This window comes from Hetaerina americana, unplaced genomic scaffold (genome assembly GCF_022747635.1).
Source record: "Hetaerina americana unplaced genomic scaffold, ioHetAmer1.1.p SCAF_2, whole genome shotgun sequence".
In the NCBI taxonomy this organism is placed as follows: Eukaryota; Metazoa; Arthropoda; class Insecta; order Odonata; family Calopterygidae; genus Hetaerina; species Hetaerina americana.
In genome coordinates, this window is record NW_027286763.1 from 23,189,445 (window position 1) to 23,209,053 (window position 19,609).

The following is a 19,609-nucleotide window of genomic DNA, read 5'->3' on the forward strand; positions in this document are numbered from 1 at the left end:
TTGTAGAGATCACTTTGAGTGAGTACGCCGTCCGCCAGATGGGTCGTTAAACCTTGGCTCCTTTCTTTAAGGTAAGCTAATGCTAACGCCGAGGTTTTTCTCAACTCTTCCCCAATTCCCATCCATCCCTAATGGCACAAATGACCTTAGCTGTCGGTCGCCTTCTCTAAAACTGCTACCACTACTTCCAAAGAGAAGGCAAATTCGAACACTTCCGAAATCATCAATTATTCTCCTGGTGCATTTCTGAGGAATGCTGTAGAAGAACTGAGGCACTCATGAATACTCGAAGCCGACATCGCAGAAGACTCTTCAAAACCTTAAAAAAATACCTCAGCCCGATAGCCAGTTAAATCGGTGAGGGCAGAGCTCACTCCGTACTGAACCTTAGGCCCGTACCGAGAGTCGTTCTTAGTATGGAGCGAGCCTTTTACTAAGGCATAGGTGAGAATGAAGGAAGAATTTCTCTACAAGAGTCGCCAGGCTCTCTTTTTTGAAGGAAGTACACACGAAGCAAGCAAAGGTAAACGTAGGTCGGCCCAGAGTTCCCTTCGTTTTGGCAGCTCAAACAAAAGAGTCTTCAAATACGAAGGGGTTTTTCCCCCAGTCTCGGTACCAAGTACCAAGGCACGATCACGGCCTTACGGCCCTCGAGTGCGAAGGAAACCTTGAATAGGCCACTCTTGGTACGGGGCTTAGACTTTGACAGGTGCGATAGGTGAAACCAGTCCAAAGTACAAGAATTCTCATCGATGGCTATGCGAAGATCAATGTCATTGTGTTCCTATAAATGGTCTCACGAAGTGGATTCCTATCTCCCCTCTCCTCTTATCTGTTGCATCGCACCTCCGAACGCGATGTTTTCGGATTCGGTTTGCCTCGCATGAGGTAAATTCCTCCGCCCTTCTTCCCCTCGCCCCCGCTCAGCCTCCTTATTCGTCCCTATCGGGCACCACTTTCGCACCGGTCAAAATCCGCCCTCCCTTCACGCAAAGAGGACCAGTTGGCGACCGACAATACTTCCGCCTTCGTCCATCCTCCTGAGTGATCGTGCGGGCTTGCGACTCCTCGCCCAGGAGGCAAAAGATCCACATTTGATTAATTCTACCGCGGTCCAAGGTAAACTCTCACGAATTCCTCCACATAGGAAAGAAATCCTTCCCATAATCTGTACAAAGCTATGGTGCGGGCGATGTTACGGTCCAACTCTGCCTGTATTGCCAAATTTCTAGACATTCATCTTTCGTTTTTTCCCTCGATCTCTAATTTAAAAATTTACGTTCAAACTATACGATAATTTAAAAATTTACGTTCAAACTCTAACGGTTGATGCCGGCGCATGCGTACCAAGCTCCTCGATTTATCGTAAGAGAGGCCTAATAACTCGAGCATCGCCGACAATCGTTTCGGCTGACTGAATCAATCGTAACCCTCGAGGTGAATCTCAAATCCTTGTGGATGCAAATTGTAAGCAATACAAGTGTTCGAAGTCATGAATAAGTTTTGGCATTGACGGTATTCTTCTCCAACTCTCTCTCCCTCTCATTGACTTAAACATGACGTTGACTTAAAAATCAATGACGCGCGGTTTTCTGAGCACTAGTGTGTTCTGGGTAAGTGAATGGTGGCACGGTGGAAGACTATTTCCCCTGGAATGCGTGAGTGCCGCATGACACTCTTTGCCTACCCCTTTCAAATACAACCTCCGGGTTGATGGCTGGGTTTTATTATGCACTGAGATCCTAATATCCCAACTCCATATTGGACAAGTTTGATATAGCCACCCCTTCATGTGGCGTTCACATGCCATCGTCACCATTGAGCAAAAGGCATTGTTTGAAAAATAGGCAATCGGAAGTGGCGATTCCCGTTTTGCGGTCCCATCCATACTTTCAAACATGCTGTGTGATCACGTCGTCCACATGTCCAGTGGAAGAAGGGTCCATTTGGTCTCAATTTTGCCCGGATAAAAACCTCTGTCGACTGCCTCCAGTGTGTCACTCTCGCCCTTCCTCGGAAAATGATAATTTTCAGTGTTATCTTAATGTATACGAAGTGATTCTAATCCTTCTTTTTAGCATTCCTCCACTGGCAACTTTCTTCACATAAATCTAATACTCATATCCCAATTTTGCACCGTATTGTATTTCGTTTCAACCCTTTAGTCCCAAATTGAGTAGTTTCAGGCGTGATGAGGTGGAATTCGAACATAATAAAGAACGGATAGTAGCAATGTTCCACTCGATAAGATTTATTGTACGACCGGATTTCGATGTATTACATCATCTTTAGGTCAACAAATGTGTGATATTCTTATTTGATGAATGTCAAAATGTGATGAAGGATGAAAAAATGCAGCTTCATGATTATATCTATGAAATATTTAAACGGTTTTAGCATAAGTGACCGCAGAGATTTATTTCTGTACCTAGTTCTTACACTTATCACCATGGAGCAAAAAAATGTCACGGTTTTCAAAATGCGAGACCGATAAATCTTCATAATTTCAGATAAGAAACAAAATCTGTTCAAAATTCTTAGGTTTTTGTTCCACGGCCTCAAAATGTCGCGAATGCCTTTATGAAAGTATTTTTACCATAGACTTCTTCGCATTGCAGAAAGAAAGAATCGTTTGATGATTAAAAAATCCTTCATTAACTGGATGTTAATTGTAAATGAACGAGTATGCCTAAACCTGACCTAGTATAAATGTGATCAAAGCACTTGGATCTCAAAATGCCCAGAGTTACTGCCTAAGTAAATGTTGGACTCCATATGGATGACCACAGGAAGAATCTTTGCCCCGAACACAACTCTGGCATAGAGTATTGCATGGTGGGCATCCATTCCCTTTAAAGTGACTGACCAGCAAATAACCATCTTGGACTGAAGATCACATAAAGGGAGCAATTCCATAAATTAAATCCAAATAATTCGTGAAACTGCTCTTTTTCGTGATATTTTGGTGACCTTCATTGATGTTTCTTTTCCGCATAATATCACCCGAATCTCTATAATTTACTGGAGTATTAAGATGAGCTTCGGGTTCATTGCATTCTTATGTTCCAACGTATTCTCATTATAAATATCAGTCGCCAAGTAGGAAGAACACTGCCCTTCTGGTTGTTTCTCTTTTTGCTTGTTAACTGGAACCCGGTACGCGACGCAGGATATTGTTCAACCTACGGCGGTCCAGGAATGATACAAAGTCGTGAGATAAAAGAGGAAGCACATGTTCTAATTGATTCTCTAAAACAAACGTATTTTGAAGAAAAAAGCCAAACGCTCATAGGTAAGAGCTCCAAAAGCGATGACTTTTCGAGAGTTGCCGTCTTTTGAGTGCACTTCACTGGAACGCAAGGCTGAGAATTTCCCCGTCGTGCAGGCCCCACTCTCGGCATTTTTAAATGTCAATGCAAGGCGGGGCGTGTGCAGTGACCCTGGAGAGAGGTGTCAATGGGGCACGTAGATCGGAGGTCCAGGAGTGTAGAAGGTCCAAAGGATGCAGGAGTCAACTCCAAACCTGTAGAATCAATTAATGGTCCATGTAAAGGATAAAAGGCACACATGTGGTTCCAATAATTAATACCATTTGTCAATCTTATTGCATTTTTTTAAGAAAGAATGCTCTCATAAATAAGGGCAACCACACCATTTGCTACCAAAATTTTAATTATTATATCACCAACAAAGCTAAGCAGAATGGTCTTAAAATTGCCTCCGAAGATTTTATGTTTTATTTTTAAGAAACCACTGTTGTGAATAGTCATTTCCTCCAAATGAAATGCAAACGTGATGAATGGAACAGCAGCATGTGATTTCTGTCATTAGTGACGTGTAAGCGTCATATTTTGGACTAATAGTTAGAAATAACCAGGAAGTAGCAAGCTACGTATTGCAATGAAAACGTCCGGGGGCTATTTTGACCTCGTAGACAATCTAGGAGTAAAGCCTCCTTTCTTCTCTCAAAATGGAAGTAGGGTCATAGAAATTATTTATAACATTAAACAAAACAAATAATAAAAATCCAAGAATCTAAAAAAGAATCGCGTTAAAATATAACGGAGGCCTCGACTTGTGAATACTGAAAAGGCATCAAATTGCCCCTCGATTATTCTAGAGTTAAGCGACTACTAGACTCCGGAGATAAGAAGTGAAACGGTGGTACCACATGCGCCGAATTATTGGGGAGTTGATAAGGTGATGGTTCCGAAAGGCTCTTGACTTGGGTCCAGTATCCCCCATTCCCAACGTACCTTGGGGGAGGCAGCGTGCGACACATCGGAGCGAATGCGATTGCAAGGCGTGATCAAGGTGTCCATGTTATTTAGGCCCGCAGTTCAGTTCATCTTCTTTACGGAAGGTGGAAGATTAAGAAAAGTACAGCTCGTTTTCGTTGCTTGTGGTAGCAAGGTTAATGGAATAATTGAGAAGATATGCGATTGGTGAGGCCCAATACATAATGGGTACAGATGGATGCAGAACGCCAATGCAGGCTTGAAGAGGTTGGCCGACAAAATGAGAATCGAGTGAAGAACTTCGCCCAACCAATCTCAGATTTAATGGCCAGCAACGATGTAGATAGAGAGGGCAAATAGATTTTTCAATCTAATCGATTTTCACTGAAATTATTACCTTTGTGACTATTCCACCAGAGTTCTATAGTCCTAAGCGGACCAACCCGCTCTCAAATACCTTGAAAAACTGTCGACATTAATGCTTAAAATGCCTTTGCCGTTTTTTTTCTCATGTGTTGCCTCGCGCAAAAAACTTCACTTCAAGTACTGAGGCATCCCTTAAATCTTATACGGACGGCTGATAACAAGTATCTTTGCACTGCGAATAATTAATTCTGATAATTCAATTTATTTCCTAGGTGTTACTTCCAAGCACAGTATATTTGCTGCGAGGTATGCTCACACTATGTTCACTTGCCTAAATTAATTCTGAGTAAAAAGAAACTGAATTATTTCCTACGGTGTCCAAGGCTGGTGATTTGATAGTGAAAGAATCCAAGTCGTGAAATACCAAAAAATGTTATAACAAATTCATCGTTTAGGTCATGATCCGTCATTAACTCAATGGTTGGTTTGGTATTACTCCCCAATGTATCATTTAAAGGCTTCATTCTCCCTAAGTCTCTTTCTCTAACGTCTTCCATTCCTGTTTCTAATAATTCAATCTTGACCATTCTCTCTGATTATATTTCAGCCGTGTATTATCGGGTCAACTCAATAGTATCTATTATTCCACATTAAGCAGAATAATTGTATGCTGTAATTCAAATAATAAGAGAGTTGAAGTGAAATTGGTATGGACAATCAAGTTTTTACATCAATCACAGGGCATTATATGGAGGGTGTCAATGATATAAGGGATTATTAGTGATCTAATGTCTGGTAGCTGAACATCCCCTGCCCTACGCTCTCATTGCTGCTCAAGGGTAGCATCTACGTATTACTCGTATATTATGCTTACATCTGGCGGCTTCTTCATCCAGTTTTTTTGGGTATGAAGCAGACAAAGCGGACTATCTTAATTTAGACCGATCAGCTTAAAAATTATGATTATTTAACTCTTTCAGATATGAACAACTCTTCTTTCAGTACAGGAACATACAGTAAATCGATGTTGGAGAATACATAAATTACTCATTTCCTTGGAAAAATTGTTCCGGTCATTTCCCTTTAGTCAGAGTACAGAGGTTACTCCAATTGATATTCGTGAGGGAAACAGATTGGCAAATGGCATTTACTTCCACTGCAAAGCCTATCCGCGCCACTTCACACGACCGACGACGCCTCCGTCTTACTCTCCCGAATACTCACCCTGCTCTACCCGACTAACATCGCCATGCAGCGGCCAACTCGTAAATTGATATATTGCAGTAACCCCAAAATATGCAACACACCACTCGGTGGTATAGATAATTAATTTTATTGTTATTATTATTACATAGTACCTTTCAAGCCCAGTGCGTGTGGCAGGGAATGAATGCACACCAGACTAATTTTGACACGAATATTTTTACCCCTACCGCGGTCGGGCATTGTAATTCTGATCCCTTAAAACTTTCACGGTGGTGATTCAACTCCCCTAAAACTTAAGATTTTCTTATTGCATATGCTTATCTTAATGAAATGTAAAGTAAACTATAGCCCATGGATGTTTCGTTGATCTTGAAATAATTCATAACTTGGCACTTTGCCAACTTTATAGCAATTTTAGGTATGAAATATTAGGTGGAATTGGTGAAGATAGCCAGTGGGAGCAAAAATGAAGGGAAGTGCTGCCTCAGAAGTAAGCATTATATTTTAAATAAGCAATTGAACTCAGATTTTATCCCATGATGCCATTCCAGGGGCCTTCTTTTTCTTAGAGCGGTGAAGGGGTTTCCTTCTACGCTAGTGGACGTTAGAAAAAATTACACTCGAGCGTTAAACTCAACGGGTTTATTATCGAAACGGATTTACAGAGGGCGATCGTACAACTTGCTTCTTCATTCGCGGCAGACTCACTCTCCCGCCCGACGTCCACCTTTCTCCGTCGTACCGACGCCGTGTCCCCCTGGTGGTACTTTTCGGAACTCGGAACAAATAAATTCCGCCGTGCGTTCCGTCTGCTCTCCTTGCGCCGCCACGTGATGATTGCCGTTTTTGAAATGTCGTCGGGGCACACAGGTATTTGATGGTACGCGCGTACGAGGTCAATACGCGAAAATACAGTCTTACCGGCCAGATTGTGCGCAAAATCGGCGATATGAGGCACCGGGTATCGGTCGGGAATGGTCCGCGCGTTGAGACCGCGATAATCCCCGCAGGGACGCCACTCGCCATCCTTCTTGGGCACCAGATGCAGAGCCGAGGCCCAACAACTGTCCGACCGTCGGACCGTACCGCTGCGTAGCATCTCGTCGAACTCCTTCTTGGCGATGGCGAGCTTATCTGGTGCTAGTCGCCGGGGCTTGCAGGCGACGGGGGGTCCGGACGTCACCTTGATGTGATGCATGGTCGCGTGCCGGGGCTCCCTCGGTGTGCCAGCTGGGCGAGTGATCTCTGAGAATTCGGTCAGAATCTCATGGAATCGAGATGATTCGATTACAGTCTTCACCTGCGGGACCGAACACGGCACAATGCGACCGCCCGTGCCCAACGACGTTATCCCATCCGTTATTCGCTGCCGGCGGACGTCCACTAAAAGGCTGTAAAAGGACAGAAAGTCCACGCCAATGATGGGCCTATCGACATCCGCCACGACGAAGCGCCAACGGAAGTCCCGCTTTAGGCCTAAATTCAAGGCTAAGTCTGTCCACCCGTAGGTCTTTATCACCGTCCCGTTCGCGGCAAATAGCTGGTAGGTAGAAAGTGGCTGTCGTCCCTTCACCAGCGTACGCGGGTAAACGCAAAGATCGGAACCGGTGTCGACCAGGAATTCTGTCTTCGTCACCGAGTCCACAACATACAGGCGGCGAGGCTGGGGGCAGCGGGCGTCGGCCGCAATTACGCCCTGCCCTCGTGGTTTTCCGACTTATAGGCGCACGGGGAACGGCACTTAGTCGCGCGAGCACCAAAAGTAACATGATACCAGCACCACCTTGCATCTGGAGGCGCGGAAGGGCTGCGGGCACGCCGCTGTCGGCTTTTGGAACGTTTCCGTCCGCGAAAATCCGGACAAGAAGCAGTCAACGCGGCTACCTGTTGTGTAAGGGCCGCTATCTGCCTTCGAAGTTCCTCCACTTCGGAATGCGGCGTGACACTGGCGACTTGCGGGGGGCGCGGCACCTCGTGCACCTTGTCGGCTAGTTTCGACAAGCTTTCCAGTTCCAGCGAGTCTTGTGAGGCCAGGATGGACTGTGTGTGGGATGGCAAGCGATTCATCCACAGCGTCTTCAGAAAGTCGTCTGGCACGGCAACGCCAGCCAACGTCCGTAGATGGCGCAAGAACTGCGATGGCTTCCGGTCCTCCAACTCCTCATGCTCTAGGAGTTGCCGTATTTTCTGCGCCTGCGAGACGGAGAGTCGTTGGATTAATTCCTCCTTGATCTTCTGGTATGGGTCTGCCCTGGGGGGATTCACAATAATGTCCTCCACTTCCAGCGCGTGGCGATTGTCTAACTGGGCGACCACGTGGGAATACTTCGTCGCCTCACTCGTTATTCCCGCTAGCGAGAACTGAACTTCCAGCTGCGAAAACCATAGAGCCGGCTTTTCTGGCCAAAAAGGCGGAACTCGCATCGTCACTCTGTTCACGATTGACTCCTCCGACCCGTTGCTTGGAGGCGGCATTTTGCACCACGTGGCGCTTCAAGTCACAGAACGAAAAAAAATGCAAACCTTAGCTCACGCGTGATCACGTCGGGGTCACCAATGAAGGGGTTTCCTTCTACGCTAGTGGACGTTAGAAAAAATTACACTCGAGCGTTAAACTCAACGGGTTTATTATCGAAACGGATTTACAGAGGGCGATCGTACAACTTGCTTCTTCATTCGCGGCAGACTCACTCTCCCGCCCGACGTCCACCTTTCTCCGTCGTACCGACGCCGTGTCCCCCTGGTGGTACTTTTCGGAACTCGGAACAAATAAATTCCGCCGTGCGTTCCGTCTGCTCTCCTTGCGCCGCCACAGCGGCAATCTAAAATATCGATATCGGTGTCACGGACTGCAAATGGTTGAGTGAATTGGCAAGAGTGCTAAAACACTTACTTTACTGTAAAGATGTAATTACCTCGATTGCTGAAGCTGAAAATTTAAAATTGTAGTTTTATTTCTAGTTTTCCTTGGCAATGAGTTGCTGAATTCTCTATTTGTTAATTACCAAGGTTTCATTTCATTTCATTTCGTAAAAATTCGATTAATTTTCTTGTTGAATAATTCATTTTATGAATTCACGATATCACTGTATGTCTGTATGACAGGTGTATGCATGAAAGGCATGATTTTTATATGACTGACAGTATGTTGACATGATTGATATTATTTTTATCTGGCTAATATTATTTTTACATGGCTGATATTATTTTTATGCGACTGATATGTTTACTTGCCTGCTCTGCTGCATTCCGCAAGTATGCCCGATAAGGACAAAGTGGAAAATGAATTCTATGGCGTGACATTTTGCCACAGGAAGTGGTGAATATCTTCAAGATACACTGATGCTTGAATGCATGTTCTGTCGCATTTACGAAGCCGCTCACGGACCATGAGGGTCTTGGATCTCGTTTAATGAATTCTCTTTTCCATAACTGCGGTTCAAGAGCAACATCTCTGCCATTGACAGCCATATCTCTCAAATAAAATTTAATTTAAGTCTTAAATTCGTCATAAACCTCCATTTTTACCTTCACCATCACATCATCATTAAAAAAAGAGTAAAATCTCGATAGTTCGCAATCATTATCAGCCAGGTCAACTCTGTCGTTAAATAATGTCAAAATGGAATGCATAAGGCCACCATGACATGGAAAAAGACCACCATGAAGTGATATTTAGGCCCTTGGGCGATATAGTTTCATCTGCTACTTTGGAGGCGTACAGCTCGTGGAACTGAAATTGGGATGCTCAGGTTTTGACAAATGTATGTTGCTCTTCCAAATAGTCGTAAAATTTACCGTAGCACTAGGTCTCAGAACTTCCAATTTATGCTTTTTTTACCGTAAGCTAAAACTTTACAGCCTCTCTCAAACACAAGGTAGCTTCTTTCATGAGTTTTTTTAGTGCATGGCCTACTCTGAAAACCTTATCTATCACCAAGAGAGGTATGACATTCTCACATCGTAGAATAGAGCATGGTAATGAATTTGCCTCCTTGGGTGTTTCTGATAAATTTTAATTTTCCGAAAATAAATGTCCCTGCTCCTATCAATAACTCAAGAAGTTCTAAAAAGATAGTTTTTCAACGTGTTGCCCAAAGTATTTTCAAAGATTTTGTAGAAAGTGGAGCATCACAATTGCCAATTCAATATTCAAGCACTGATTTTCTTTTCTGGTTATAGAAAAGGTCTTGAGCAGTCCTTGTGATTCCCATGGAGTTACTGATGCCGTGAACTGTACAATATTTTGTGGGACGGCTCAATCACATCCAACTGAATGACTGTCGCGAATAAATTGTAGAAAGTCCATCTTCAGTATTTTCAAATCCATGCCAATATACCGAATTCAAAGAGAATCCTCCTAAGATGTCTGTAGTCTCGTCGAGTAAAACAAATAATACACTTTGACATGCTCACTTTTGCAACATGTATACTGAGAGCCATTTTATTACAAGACTCGATCATTGAATTTTGTATTGAAGAATTTGTGCACTCATCCTAACTTTCCTTTCCTATCTGGGTAAATACTTTTAAGAAAAGATGTAAGCAGTTTATATAATAATTTCATTAATGTGTTGTGTAAAATTCTATGTAACAGCTTAGTTTTGTTTTTTTTATGGTTGGTTGGGAAACTGATGCTAATAAGATGGGAATTTTATTTTTTGTGTTAAAGATGGGTGTTTGGAAGTTTCCTTTAAAAGTATTGTCTTTTTCTCGCTGATTTCATTTATTATCTTTTGTGATATTGATTGGATTTAAGATGTCATGTTATTCTTCCGAGGCAAGTTTGATTGTAATACCTGGGACTTGTGTGCCACCTGACATTGTCTATCTGCACATGTGAGTTTTAATAATAATAATTATAATCCCTTTTTCCAGGAACTTCTACAGCTGTTTGAATTCATTAACACAGTCTTTTAGTATTACAATGCAAAACTTTCAGAGTGTAAAAATCATTCGTCATGACCGGGATTGACAGGCTAATGATTTTTATAGTCTGAAATTGTTGCATTGCAATGCACATAAGCGGATGACTCTATCAAAAAGTTACTGTTGCGGTATCTCCCGCAGTTTCTTGGAACTATTAGTATAGTGTTAATTATTATCTGATTATTCCATACAATTTAACTTGCAATAATCGCTACTTCCTCTTAAAGTAATTCTTTGTCTTCCACGAAAACAATGTTAGTAGCAATTTATTCATGTTTTCAAGTGATATTCTTAGCTTTTCAATGTACTCCTGGTTATTAACAGAATTTGCGGAAGGTTTTCGAAAGTCAGAAAGCATTCTGCACCATTAAAACATGTTTGATGACACTCATGGGTTGAGTGTTTATCCAAACATTCTACAGCTTTTTCCAGTATTCAAATCCTTTTAAATGAGGAAGCAAAAAGGTGAGGGTTGATTCCAGCTCCTGACTTCGATAAACCTGGACAGTACGTATTAAAATTAGACGCATTCTTCCAAACCAGAAGAAGTTAACCACTTCCATCTGAGAAATCATTTTATGTGTTGAAATCTGAAGATAACCTCTGTTCTTGACAGAATTTTGTTATTGAAAATGAATGTACTCCATCCGGCACCAAAATATTATTTATTACGTCAAAGCCCTGTCGACGTCACTGATTTCTTACGTTGCTTTGGATACTGCTAAGTGTCTAAAAGAAACTAAAAGTCAGGTCTTTCCCTTTCGAAATAAAATGCATGTTAATAAATATTCACAAAATATGTAGAAGGAATCCGCTTCGTCTTTTCTTTCTCGCCCACGTTTACTGCAGAATCATCAAATTAGTCGGCGAAGTGTCGAATACAGCCGAGGGGACGATGACTACGGGAATGATACTTCGTGCGAGGTAGGCCTACGCATACACATTTTTTTACTTCCCAGGCGATTTCTCAAATAATTTGGCATTCAGTCTGAAACTGAACTGTGAGGAAGAAACTCACTATCCAGGTTGTATGAAAGCAATCGTGTTAGCGCTCGTGGAGCTCATATGTGAATAGTGTCACAGAAGACGCACGTCTTGGAAGAAAGTTGGAAAACCCTCCAGTGGAATTATGGTATCTCGTATTACTAATTATTGCTAATAGAGCGAGCAAAGAAACCCCATGGTGACTTGCAATTGTTCACATGGATGTCTTGATCTCTTCAAGCGTCGTCACAGGAAGCGTAAATAAGCATGTTGAGAAGAAACTTAGTGCCGATTTGGATAATGATGTAAAATTTGCACACGAAATGTTTATGTTATTTGCAAATAGAAATAATATATACATGTATGAATATATATATATATATATATATATATATATATATATATATGAATTTATATCTATATATATATATATATATATATATATATATATATATATATATATATATATATATATATATATGAGTTCGTCGACGTAACTCATATGTGCCGAATAATGAATTGGACAGCAACAAACAATATAGAAACACATAAAAAGATCACTCACACGTTATCTCTTGACCATTTCGACGGAATTCTGCTCCGTCTTCATCGGAAGATAGAGAAGTAATGTTCTCTATCTTCCGATGAAGACGGAGCAGAATTCCGTCGAAATGGTCAAGAGATAACGTGTGAGTGATCTTTTTATGTGTTTCTATATTGTTTGTTGCTGTCCAATTCATTATATATATATATATATATATATATATATATATATATATATATATATATAATATATATACAGGGTTCGTCCGGGAAATAAGTGTACTGAGCTCAGGAAAAATTTTTTTTTTCAAAAATACACTTTTACATATCTTAAGCTAATATTCCTCAAAATAGGACCCTTGTGAGTCGATACACTTGTTCCAGCGGCGTTCCCATTCCTGGAACGCTCCCGCGAAGGCATCATCGGGAACCTCTCGAAGACACGTCGTCACGGCCTCTTTGACGGCGTCCAAAGTCCCGTATCGCGTTCCTTTCAAACTCCTCTTTATCTTCGGGAACAGAAAGAAGTCCGGTGGTGCCAAGTCCGGGCTGTAGGGCGGGTGCGGCAGCGTTGCCACGCCGTGCTTGGCCAAGAAGTCCGACACGACAAGCGCGGTGTGAGACGGCGCATTGTCGTGATGCAGCCGCCAGATGTTTTTGATCGCTGGCCGGACGCGGGCGACTCGTTTTCGAAGATTACACTGCTCTGCTATCATCCGAACACTAAGACGACGATCAGAGTTCAGTACATCGCGAACTTTTCGCACATTTTCGTCGGTGAGTGTCGTTGATGGGCGTCCAGGCCGTGGTTCGTCGTCGACCTCTTCTCTGCCCTCCACGAACATCTTGTGCCACCGAAAGATCATGTTTCTGGACATGGCTGCCTCCCCGTAAGCCTGGTTAATCATACCGACAGTTTCGGTAGACGATTTCCCAAGCTTTACCGCAAATTTGATGGAATAACGCTGCTCCAAAAACTTCGGCATCGCGTTCCGTGACGTGGGTCGAGCGTGGAGGTTCGCGTTAACAGAGCTCCTCACTACACCACAGCTCAGAGCCGACTGCCTTTTTCAGCGTCGCTTGCCAACATACCCCCCTCCAATCGCAGCCCGTCAGAGCGGTGCTGGGCGCGCCTGGAGCGGCGGGAAAAAATCAGTACACTTATTTTCCGGACGAACCCTGTATATATATACTTTATATATATATATATATATATATATATATATATATATATATATATATATATATATATATATATGGGTCGCGGTAGTCCAGTGGGTACAGCGTTGGACTGCTGATCAGAGGGTCCCGGGTTCGATTCCCGGGAAAGGCACTCTGGGCACTTGCTGCTCCACCCAAGCTATGTGATTTTTCGGGTATCGAAAGTCGGGTATTTTTCGGGTATCGGGTATGCTAGGTCTTCCTGGGAAACCATAACCGGCACAGGGAAAGGAACTGGCCCCCCTACCCTGATGTGTGAATTTTCACACGCCGTATAGGGCTTAGTATTGGGTGAACTCTACCATCACCTACTAAACCGACCTTCAGGTTGATTACTGTGTTTATGGTTTATATATAAATATATATATATATATGATTTACTGGTACTATAGTGTGAGTTTCGACTCCTTTAGGGTACTTTTAGTGCATTTTGACCGAAAATTAACGGAATTGGTCATTCTCGTGGGCAGTTTTGAATGACCCCCCTGAAAGACGTTCATTAGATAAAAAGCAAATTTGATTCGTGAACATAAACATATGTAATTAATGAATTAATCTAAATTCTTCAAATTTCAATTCAGGCGATATAAATCTAGGCGCGCAGTCAGGGTCAATCCGCGGACGGCGACCTCTGAGGCAAAGTTCACGCCCAGTGAGCCCGAAAAGGACGGTCCTTCACGGGTCATCCCACGCGAATGGTAATCAATTTTTTTTTAAATTTGGGATGCAGAACCAATGACTATTGTGAAATTTACCTTCAAAAACACAATATTTCGACCTATCAAAATACCTTTCCCTCCTCACTCCGAATACCGGTACTTTCCTGTTGACGCTAATGCTGATTTTGACCATTGTGAATCTCGGAATTCACTGCTGAGTGTATTTTGGAAAACCTCTCTTGACCCGAATGAGCTGAGTTCATCATAAGAACTGAATTAGTGCAGCATTTAAAAGGATCAGAGTTTCAATGCCAGATAGTAGATTTTAAATGGCAACCATCTGAACTAAAAAAGCCAAATAATATTTTTAACGATGCGTATTTTAACTAAGGGTTTATCCATGAGACTCATCTTCGCAGCACGGTTAATTTTAGGAAGTATTGAATAAAAAGTTACGATTCATAATATTTTTCTATGCCATATATGTATTCATGTACGTCCAAAAACAAATACGGGCGATGCCATGCTCAAAAAATTGGGGAAGAAGCATAATCTATATGAACATTTTCCGGCAGTTATACTCACTGCTCTCAAAACTCGTCTTTTCTGAAGACAAAGAGGTCGTGATTATACATTCCGTAAATCGGTGTCGCAGCTCGAAGGACAGACCAGCTCTTAGTCTATGCGATAGAGATTAGGCAACAATGACTGGTAACAATGGGCACTCGACACGAAGGTGTCGCTCGCTGACGCTGTCCTCCAGGAGTGATTGACCTCCTATCAAGCGAATACGAGGAGAGGAGAATGTTGCATGTGTTTGGGTGCGACGACACGGAGAACTCGTTTCACTATCTACCAGTTTTACGAGTCCACTGCTCGAAGTGAGATGACCTCGCTCGTGCCGCGACGATGACCTCCGTGACCATTCGGAAACGGGCGTCGACATTTCACCGAGTGAGTCCACGTCGCGCATTCAGCGTTCCTGCTTTTTGTTTCCTATTTCCGTTCTTTCTGGTGATCGCATAATATTCGACCTTGCTGGGTATCGGGATGGTTCGGATGCTAACGTACTGGTTTCCCACCGAGAGGGTGCGGGTTCGAATCCTGGACACGTCAGATATTTTTTAGTGGCACTCTCGATCCCTACTTTAGGTGCTTTGTGGAGAGAACTTCAAGTGAGTACGCCGTCCGTCGGATGGGACGTTAAACTGCGGACCCTTTGGCGCTTTGAAGTTAAAAACACCTTACTTCTATTCCAAAAACTTAGAAACAAAACTTTTATGGTAATACGCGTATTTTTTATGAATACAATTCATGCATGTCGCTCTTAAGATCGGGGTATTGCAGAATAAGTCCCTTGGGAGCGCGGCTGGGTGAAATGATTGCCCCATCATTTGGAATTTTATTTACAATTGTACGATTTAAAAATGAAATTAATTGAAATTAGAATATTCTCTAGAAAAAACACTGTAAAATGCCTCTGTGGATTGAACGATTCAACGTATGTTGAAATACGTGAAAAACGAGAGAGCTCATTATTCTAATTGACAAAAATAAACATGCCCTAGGCGGTTAACTTTACTAAAAGTAATTACGTGCTCATCAACTTTTTATTTACGCTTTTCAATGGACGTGACTGAAAATGTTTCGCGCGATTGGAGTGATATAATTGCACTAAAAGTAATATTTAAGTAGGGAGCTAACAATCGCAACACGTTGCAATACCATCGCGAACACTCCTCTTGCCAAATGCATTAATGGTATTATTCAAGTGGAAATTAAATTAATATTCCTATTTAAAATTAATTGATTTTTATTGATGACTTGGCTCTAGGCATGCTAGATGGCGTGATAGAAAAAGAGCGAAGTGCAATGAAGTCGGAAAGATAAGTTGAATATCAAAGTTGGAGGGAATGAAATACATAGAGTAGATAGAATCGTTCATGAATTTAGGCAGAATACCATGGGACAAGTGACAAAGCAGTGTGGGCATAAAGAGTAAAATTGTGTTAGAAAAAGAGGTGCAAGAGCTAGATTATTAATAGTGGTGCACAAGAGATACGCAGAATAAAGACGTGAAGGAAAGATTAGCCAAACTTTAAATATGGAGAGAAGTACTTCATGAATGTGAGAGTTGGCCATTCCAGCAAGAGGACGAGAGAAGAGATTGGAGTCATCTGAGATGTGGTTGTGGCAGAGAATGGAGAATATAAACTGTGCAGAGAGGGTGGGGAAAATTGGTGAGGGTGGACGAAGTGAGGACGTTGTCATAGGGCAAATTCGAAAAGGCGGATACATTTGATGGAGGTAATATTGGAAGGTAGTGGTATTTAGATAAGGCGATGATCGCTAGGAAGACTCTAGGAGGTAGCCTGGGTGGAGGAAGAAAAAAAGTGGGTGATTTGGAGAGCTTGAAGGCAGGCAGGCGTTGTGAAGAAATGAAGAAAGAAATACTGCATAGAGTATAAAGAAAGAAGAAGTTGCCATAATGCTAAGATGTAAATATTTGTTTTAGGGTCCGTCCAAAACCTACGTTAATATAGGTAGAATGTCTTGATTGAAACATTCTCTTTAAATTGTAAACCACTCATTCGATTTCTCAATTTGGATTCTATGTTAGTATACTACCGGTTTTGGTAGATTTTGGATGGAGACAGCCAATGCAATTTCTCCCAGCCTTTACTATAACTCTATCCTACTCTCCATCTCCGTTCACTTCCTTTCTCCATTCATTCCTTCTGTCCAATACCCTTATCCAATTCCTGCTCCTTTCTCTCCCCTTTATTACAGTCTCCAACACCCCATTGCCAAATTTACAAAGAAATTTGGACCTCGTGGACTGTGGCGCGTCGCGCACGACTACGAATGCCTGTGACATTGTATGCACGGTATTTCGTCACAACATCTTTTTCCTTTAAAAGCCCAAAAATTTCAGAGTTAAAGAGGACGCCTCGATAGCTTAACTGGCTAAAGCACTCGACCGGACATCGAGGGAACCGGGCTCGAATCCCAGTCAAGGCGAATGATTTTTACACTCTGAAACTGTTGCATTGAAATAGGACCCTATTGCCAATAAAAACGTTCTGCACCCATTGTTCCCGCCTCGTTTTGATTCCTCCAAACATTTCTCTCTCCTCCGCCATCACTTCATTGTTCGTATTCTCTTCTTATTACTTTACCTTATCCAGGAAAGTATTATCGGACTGTTTTATTCCTACTTAACGTTAACGACATTGACTCCGTAGTCACTAGTAAGATACGTTTACCTGTCAATGATGTGGTTTACCGTGATGATACGTTTACCAGTCAATGTCAGTGGTTTGCCGTGATAACCGTAATCCTGAGGACTCAGCAGCTTTATCAGATGACCTAAATGCTATACAACGCAGGTGCCACACTTGGAAATTAGAATTTAGCATAAAAAATGCGCAGGGATAAATATTTGGAAAAATAGTTCTTCCCTCCCGAACGCCTACTGCATCGGGAAGAACGTTATGGAATGTGTAGACTCAATTAAATACCTAGGTGTTACCCTCACCCACGATCTCTCCTGGTTGAAACACATACGGGAAATATGTGGACAACTAACAAAATATTGGTATTAATTAGAAGAGTAATTGGTAAATATGATGAAAAGGTCAAAGATAAATGTTATATTTCGCTGGTTAGGCCTTATTTAAAGTATGCTGTTAGTACATGGGATCCTCATGAATTTGGATTGATTGCCGCATTGGTTCACGGGCAGCGTAGAGGAGCTAGATTTTTAAAACGTTGTTATGATTAACTTGGTAGCGTATCCAAAATATTAGAGCAGCTAGGCTGGGAATCACTCACGGAGGGAAGGTTAAATTACAGATTAAATATCTTGCATATGAATTGGAAGGACGTCTCTTTAACAGTGATGTTGGAAATGTATTATTATCCCCATCGTACAACGATAGGAGAGACTTTGTCAATAAAATTAGAGAGGTGTAAGTGCGAACAGATGCCATTTTTCCACGCACGATAGGGGATCAGAATAGCATTGTCATCCGACCGAGGTAGGAGTGAGAATGTTCGGATCGGGATTGGTCTGGTGTGCATTTTTCACCATTCACCCCCTGCCACACACTCTGGCGTTGGCTTGTAGGGTATTAAAATATATATCCATCTATCCTCTTCCACATTCACATTCCAAAGCCTCCAATTAACGCCTATCATCCAGGATCCAATTTGGATCCATCCTTAATTCAATCATGGTTCCAAGTTGGGTTCTGGCCCATTAAAAAACGAACATTGTTTGCTTGCCTTTTTTATGAGAATATCCATTAATCATGGATACCAAGTATAAATGAAGATAAAATGAGTTCTGAGTCTAACAAATATTTGGCTGCGAAAGCAAAGGCCAGGTGCATCCCAAAATCAATTTATGGTTTTCCCGATAGTTGTCTGAATCCGGTATCCAAGATGTGGGACCCGGATTCGAACACCGTATCATCCGGGAAGAATCGGAAGTGGGCGAGGGAGGGGAGACCGCCGTCTAAGGCCGGCGGCATCCCCGGCCAGTGGGTTGGGGCGAAGGGAGGGAGGGAGGTGCGTGTTTAGAGGAAGGTCACTGCTTGGGATGACGTCTCGAAAGGGCGGGCCTCAAAAGGGGGCAGCTCGGAGGGCGCTTCCGACACAGTCATGCCCCCAGGTGGGGGCGTGCGCAGGGCCTCAGATTACCCAAGGAGGAGTGGACGTCGCCCCTACACGTCTCGCCCGCCGACGGGGGGTGTTCGGGGGGTGAGAATAATAATAATAATAAACAATTTTTATTGCTCTGGGAGCAAAGTCCCTTGGAGCAGAATACAGGTTACATTAGGTTTTGAAACCTATGGAGTGAAACTGGTTTACATAATCCATAGAATAAGGTAATTAAACCAGTCACAAGACATAATTTAACATCAGTTGAACGAAACATATAGTACAATACATACATACAAATACAAAGAACAATAGTTAAATATTTAGCCTGATAGAACAGTAATAAGGTCATTTTGGTAGTGTGGTAGACAGATATTCAAACATTTTCCTGTTGAATTGGGATGTGTTCCTGGATAATTTTACTTTATTAGGCAAAGAGTTCCATAGTTTACAGGATGAAATACTGAATGACTTTTCATATATAGCCGTGCGGTATTTGGGAAGATGGAATGTTTTTGTAATGCGGGTTGATCTCTTTGTCGTAAGTGAATTGAATATAAAATGTTCATATAAATATGAAGGGGTTTTTGAATTCAGAACTTTAAATAATTGTGAGGCCTTTTGAAGCATTCTCCTCTGATCGAGTTTTAACCAATTCAACATTTTATAGTAAGGAGTTACACGTTCATTAAAACGCATATTAAAGATGAATCGTAGACAAGAATTTTGGAGCCTTTGTAATTTGGTACTTAGCTCCTTATTCACATCAGCGTAGACAACTGAGCAATAGTCGAGATG

At 42.2% G+C, this 19,609-nt stretch overlaps 1 protein-coding gene across 1 annotated transcript; it reads right to left on the bottom strand.

Annotated features, from left to right (window-relative positions):
• Positions 1 to 3,410: 3,410 nt before the first annotated feature.
• LOC139687611 (uncharacterized) lies at positions 3,411 to 8,285 on the bottom strand. Its single transcript, XM_071584835.1, has 3 exons — positions 7,695 to 8,285; positions 6,732 to 7,506; positions 3,411 to 3,523 (listed from the first exon to the last, which is right to left on the bottom strand). The coding sequence occupies exons 1-3, from the start codon at positions 8,283 to 8,285 to the stop codon at positions 3,411 to 3,413; spliced, it is 1,479 nt and encodes a 492-aa protein (XP_071440936.1).
• Between the last annotated feature and the right edge of the window lie 11,324 nt (positions 8,286 to 19,609).